The sequence below is a fragment of the Setaria viridis genome, chromosome 9 (assembly GCF_005286985.2).
Source record: "Setaria viridis chromosome 9, Setaria_viridis_v4.0, whole genome shotgun sequence".
NCBI lineage: Eukaryota > Viridiplantae > Streptophyta > Magnoliopsida > Poales > Poaceae > Setaria > Setaria viridis.
In genome coordinates, this window is record NC_048271.2 from 11,400,420 (window position 1) to 11,406,077 (window position 5,658).

Genomic DNA, 5,658 nt, shown 5'->3' on the forward strand with positions numbered 1-5,658 from the left:
TCACGTGCAAATACGCCGGGACGGCGGGCGGACGGCCAACACGGCGGCCGGCGAGGCTGTGCTGTCCCCTCTGCCGGGCATCCGGCGGGAACTCCCCGTCAGCTCTGCTGCGGCCTGCGGTATTCCCGCCACTCACAGCCATAGCTGAGGGCTACGGCACGGAAAGGCTCCGCCAGCCACCACCGGAGCAGCCTCTCGACGCCATGGCCACCCCACCCGGGCACCCGGCCAGGGCGTCCCCGCCGGAATCGGTGCCCGCGACGCAACGAGCCCGCGACGCGCACGCCGCGGGATACGAGTCATTTCTCCTAGCCCAGGTACAAGTACAACCACAGCATCCCCATCCCGCACATCCATCCTTCCTTCCGGCGTCGCCGCCTCCACGGCGCCGTATCCTCGTGAGGCGCGCGCAAGCACCGGAACGAAAAAGCATCTAGTCACCAGCGCCGAGATCCGGCCATGGCCAATGTCCGAGCGCCGCCGCCGCCGGCGGCGGCAGTGCTGGAGCAGCAGCTGTCGGCGTCGTGGACAAACGGCGCCGGAAGCCTGCTGCCGGGTCCAGCCTCTCCGCCTGGGCCTCGGCCGCGTGCTGTGGGCGATCCGCGCGGCATCCATGTCTTCCGTGGGCCGTGGCGCCGCTCGGGCCCCGGGACTTAATTGTCTGATATGGCCCATGGGCATTTTGTGAACCATGGGTTTGGGCTGTACTGCCCCCAAGGCCCAAACTCTCCATGATTGGGCTACGGCTCATCTCTCTGTCTTCCCTCATCAGCAGTCAGCAGGGAGGAAGTACGCGCCATGGCGGAGTCATGGCGGGATCCGGTGCTCCGCGAGCCGCCAGCGAAGCGGAGGGATATCGACCCCATCGCCCCGACCAAGCATCCTTGGAACCTGCCCGCAAGACTCTCACTCCCACACTGCTCGTGTAACCCAGGTGCGGTCCGGAACCTAGCCTTCATGTTCCAAATGTCGTCCTGTTTTACCTGCTTCGTGGCACTGAAACTAAAATTATGTAATCAGAGGACAGTTATGTGGCGATACCCCGGGAGGCAAACCTGCCAATCGACGAAGAGGCTAGGAGGGTTGCGGCCGGAGTGTCCCAGGCAGTCGTCGCCGTCGCCTCCATCGACGGTAGCTTCATGGGTCCTCTTTTGCGTGTTCCTGATTCCTGCACTGTGTTAAAATGTGCCAAATCTTCCGGTTTCTTTAATTAAAAAAAAATTGAACCTTGCTCCGTCTTGGGTGGCGTGGGGGGATTGGCCGCTCAAATATTTCCCCTGTTTTTGGCCCCCCTCTACAACGGGCAACATTGTGCGCTCATGTACATATGCACTCTAATCTTAACTACAACGGGCAACATTAAGCAAGAATGCACCTTTACAACATGTCCTTGATTTTTTTGCTAGCTATTAGTGTAAAGGTAGAAGGAACCGGTTAGTCCTGTTGTAGCCAATAAGTTGAACAGGAAAAAGATACCATAGCGCATCACGCTGCACAAGACTGTACACATTACCGCAAGTCCGCCACATTATGTGTTTGGACCATGATACCTAACTGAGGCCACTAACCTAAATATGGGATAACAAACTGCGGAGTTTCGTGATTTTTTAGTAGTATATATGGTTAGAAAATGAGGACTTGAACAAGACTGCAAACAAAACTTATTAACTATATATGGTTCAGTATCATTTTCTTTTAGGATAACAGAAAAACCTTGCAAAAGAAACAAAAGGCAGGAGAATGAGATTATGCAAACTCTTAAGTTTTATAGTTTACTGATGCACATGCTTTGTGCAAGTTAATGACAAATTGTCACAAGGCTGCTCTTGTAACTTTTGACAGTTAGTTTGTAGCTTGGTAGAATTTGGTGACATTAGATCCTCTTTCTTTGCGTATTTTATTCACGAGCTTCTTTTATAGGAGGTATTGCCGTCCAAGTATAATGGCTTTCGGTGTGAATTTGCATAATGCCCAGTCTTCACCTTGGATGAAAGTTCCCACGACTTTGCATGAAGGGTTGGATGATCTTGTTGTTGAGCTGGTATGTCCCATGTTCATTATTTGCTTTGACTTGCTTGTTAAATGTACAACTCATGTTCATGATTGTTTAATCTGCTCGTTGAATATGGAAATGCAGTTTGTTTCAATATTAAATACTCCCTCCGATCTAGTTGCTCAAACTTCTTAACTTGGTCCATCAATATATTGATAGCACATGGTTGATGTTGTTAGATTCTTCATGGTAAGTACTTTCACAAAAAAAGATTGAGTCAAAGTATCATACTGGAGACGGCATCTATGTCCAAAATGACCTACGTTTGGAATCAGAGGGAGTAATAACCGAAATGACATATGTATAAATAATATAAGTGATGTACATTTTGGCCAGCCAGACTTATGTGCGAACAAAATAGGTGATGTTCATTTATATAATTCTACCATTTTTCTGAAGTCTTGCTAACTGGATGCCTGTCTCCTACAAGGCACTGCGAGCTGCTTTGGACTACGTCATAGGGATCTAATTATTCAGTGCAATGGAAGACGTGTTGCTACAAGTTTACAGGTACTTCCATAACTTTTGTCATGAAACTAATTGTTTTTTGTGGCATTGGCACTCATGTTTGCTGTGAGGCTGCACTCATATATGCTTTGTTTCAATTTTGGTTTGACTAGTTGTTCGAAATATTGGTGGAAAATATTGGAAAGATGGTGGAGTTGACTGTTATAAAGGCTGAGGATGGCACTGCACATTCAATACATCTTCCTGTGGAGGAGACCGTGGAGAAGAATTTCTACTCGTAATTATCCCTCCCCTAGTTTTATGTTGAACATTTTTTTCATATTCTTATTTTACTTTATAATTATGGCAGGTGGCCAATCTCAAACTACCATGGAGGATTTCTCTAGCTGCTGTGGAAGATTCTACATTATCTGTTGCCTAATTCAGAACTGGTGAATGATGTTTGTGTTTGTTGGAGCCTTTTACATTTACGTGTAGGACGCTGGTGAAGCAGACTGTTAGTTTCTGTGTCATTTATAAGTGTAGAAATGCTTAGAAGAAATAGAACACTTGGAGCTTAATGACTCAACATATCTTCTTGGTAGCATTGCACACAGCAATACCAAATTTTTTTTCAGGTTCCCTGACCTGCACCACTTAGTTGTCCGGTGTTTCTGTCTGTAACTCATCTTGGTTACCAGTTTTGAGTAAAGCTGTAAATCGTGAGCTAAAGTATCAATGCTGGAGCTTTAGAGAAACTTACTCGCTTCCCACCTCTGATGTCAATCACATATGCTTATATAATTCACTTAACCAAGAAAGTACAGTAGCGAGCAAAAAATGTTCCTGTTCCTTCGTTTCTGGATTCTTGCTTGACCTAGCTAGTGAGCAAGTCCACTCCGAGAGCTAGGACCATGTACATCTAATTGATACATGTACTATACTATGCCATGTATTTGAGCATTCTTTGTTTGACTTGTAAAAAAAACCCCAGTTTTAAACCCTCAACTACTCTCGGTTTTTTGAACGAACGGGCATGAGGAGGTGCCTATTTCATTGATAGAGTAGGAAAATACAGGAGAAACCCCGAAAAACCGGGGAAGAAAAGGAAAAAAGGTGGGGCCATAAGGGAACTACTCGCGTGATAGAAGTAACGCTAAATCTTTGACCCCCGCCAAGAGCCAAGCTGAGGCCTCATCTTTGATTTTCACCATCAGAGTCGTCGGAGATGTCTCGTGTCTGTTGAAAATACGTGCGTTCCGTTCCTTCCAGACTTCCCACATGATTAAGAGGGTGAGGCTTCTTAGAGCCTTACGTGGCGAGTCCGGTGTTGTGGTGATAGAGGTCCACCACTCCAGAGCGTTGGATGAAGGTCGCCATGCATTTGGTTGGAGGTTAGGCTGCGCTAGCCATGTCGCCGTTTGGTCCCAGATCCTCCGTGTGTATCTGCACTCAGCTAATAGGTGGTGTCCAGTCTCCATAGTGGATCGGCACAGAGCGCACGTGGCGTTGTGGGGCCAGCCGCGCTTGGCCAAACGATCAGCTGACCAAACTCGGTTCTGTGTAATTAGCCACGCGAAGAATTTACACTTTGGTGGCGCCCATGATTTCCAGATGGAGGATATGTATGGTGTTTCGGTGCAGCCCAGGAATTGTGCTTTATATGCCGAGGCCGTTGTATACATTCCTGAGTTTGTCAGCTTCCAGGTGATAGTGTCTTCCTCCCCTGATCTGAGGTCCGTAGCATTGACCATTTGCCATAAGCGGGCGATCGACGCTAGGTGAGAAACGGTGACGTTATTGTCAATCGCGAGGTCGCGTAACCAGTTATTTTGACTGAGGGCATCATGGACGCTCCTATTCTTTCTGCGCGAAATGGTGTAAAGGAGTGGGGCGATGTCCTTAGGGCGCTGACCCTGTAGCCATCCAGATGACCAGAAGCTAGTTTTTTTGCCGTCACCCAGACTGATAGACGTGCATGCCGCAAGCAGTTGCCTGTCAGTTTCGTCGCATGGGGTTCCCGTGTTGTTCCAGGGTTTTTCCGGTGACACCCACTCATGCCAGAGCCACCTGAGCCGGAGGGCTCGCGCGAATTTCTCTAGGTCCGGGATGCCCAGACCCCCGTGTTGTTTTAGAAGGCAGGTTTTCGTCCAGTTTACTTTGCATTTACCTCCAGATAGTTGTTGGTCCCCCGCCCATAAGAATTTTTTACGGATTTTGTCTATGTCCTGGAGTACCTCTTTCCTTGGTTTGAGAGCTGTAAAGAAATATACTGGTTGTGCTGAGAGGACCGACTTTGTGAGGGTTATTCTTCCTGCCTGTGTTAGATGACGTCCCGTCCATGCTGATAGCTTACCTGCCACTTTATCAATGAGTGGTTGGAAGTCGATTTTCCTTAGGCGCCTTGTCGTTAAGGGGAGGCCAAGGTAGCGTATTGGGAAGTTTGTTCTTGTCGCCGGTAGATCGTTAAGTAATTGGTCCAGGTCGATGGTATTACAACTGATGGGTGCAATCTGTGTCTTGTGCAGGTTCGTGCGTAGTCCCGTGGCTTCCCCGAATTGTTGCAGGATGTTTGTCAAGTTGGATATGTCTCTACGTGTGGGCTTAATGAAAATCGCCGCATCATCAGCGTACAGGGATGTTGTGAACCGTGCTGCTCGTCCTCCTAGTTTGGTGAGAAGACCCCTCTGGGTGGCTTGAGTAATAATATGTTGTAGGGGGTCGATAGCTAGAACAAAGAGGAGGGGTGAAAGCGGGTCGCCCTGCCGGAGACCTCGGCCGTGGTGAATCGGTGGTAAAGGCGTACCGTTCAGAGTACTTTTGACGTTGAGGTGGCAAGGAGGGCCGTGATCCATTGGTTCCAGCGAGCAGGGAAGCCTTTATGTTGCAGTAGATCAAGAAGGTAGTCCCAGCGTACTGAATAGAAAGCTTTTGAGATGTCGAGTTTCATGAATAGGGCCGGTGTTGCTTTTTGGTAGAATAGTCGGGCAATGTTTCTGACATATAGGAAGTTGTCGTGGATGCTACGGCCCTTGATGAATGCGCTCTGGCAGGGTGAGATGATGGCGTTCATATGAGGCCTGAGTCGGAGCGCCAGAACTTTAGTGATAATTTTTGCAAAAGCGTGGATAAGGCTGATTGGTCGAAAATCTAGAATG

The 5,658-nt window shown here is 48.5% G+C and overlaps 1 protein-coding gene across 1 annotated transcript; it reads left to right on the forward strand.

Moving 5' to 3' along the window:
• The first annotated feature begins 618 nt into the window (after window positions 1–618).
• Window positions 619–3,238, forward strand: LOC117835266 (uncharacterized). The gene is made up of 8 exons (XM_072290413.1): window positions 619–934; window positions 1,021–1,200; window positions 1,407–1,420; window positions 1,862–2,045; window positions 2,390–2,399; window positions 2,494–2,563; window positions 2,674–2,798; window positions 2,871–3,238. Exons 1-8 carry the CDS (start codon window positions 799–801, stop codon window positions 2,905–2,907), a joined length of 756 nt encoding a protein of 251 aa, XP_072146514.1. The 5' UTR covers window positions 619–798; the 3' UTR covers window positions 2,908–3,238.
• Window positions 3,239–5,658: the final 2,420 nt, after the last annotated feature.

Coding starts and splice junctions, on each gene's coding strand:
- LOC117835266 (XM_072290413.1), top strand. CDS start 799: ATGGCGGAGTCATGGCGGGATCCGGTGCTCCGCGAGCCGCCAGCGAAG. Junction 935..1,020: donor ACACTGCTCGTGTAACCCAG/GTGCGGTCCGGA, acceptor TTATGTAATCAG/AGGACAGTTATGTGGCGATA. Junction 2,564..2,673: donor GTGTTGCTACAAGTTTACAG/GTACTTCCATAA, acceptor TGGTTTGACTAG/TTGTTCGAAATATTGGTGGA.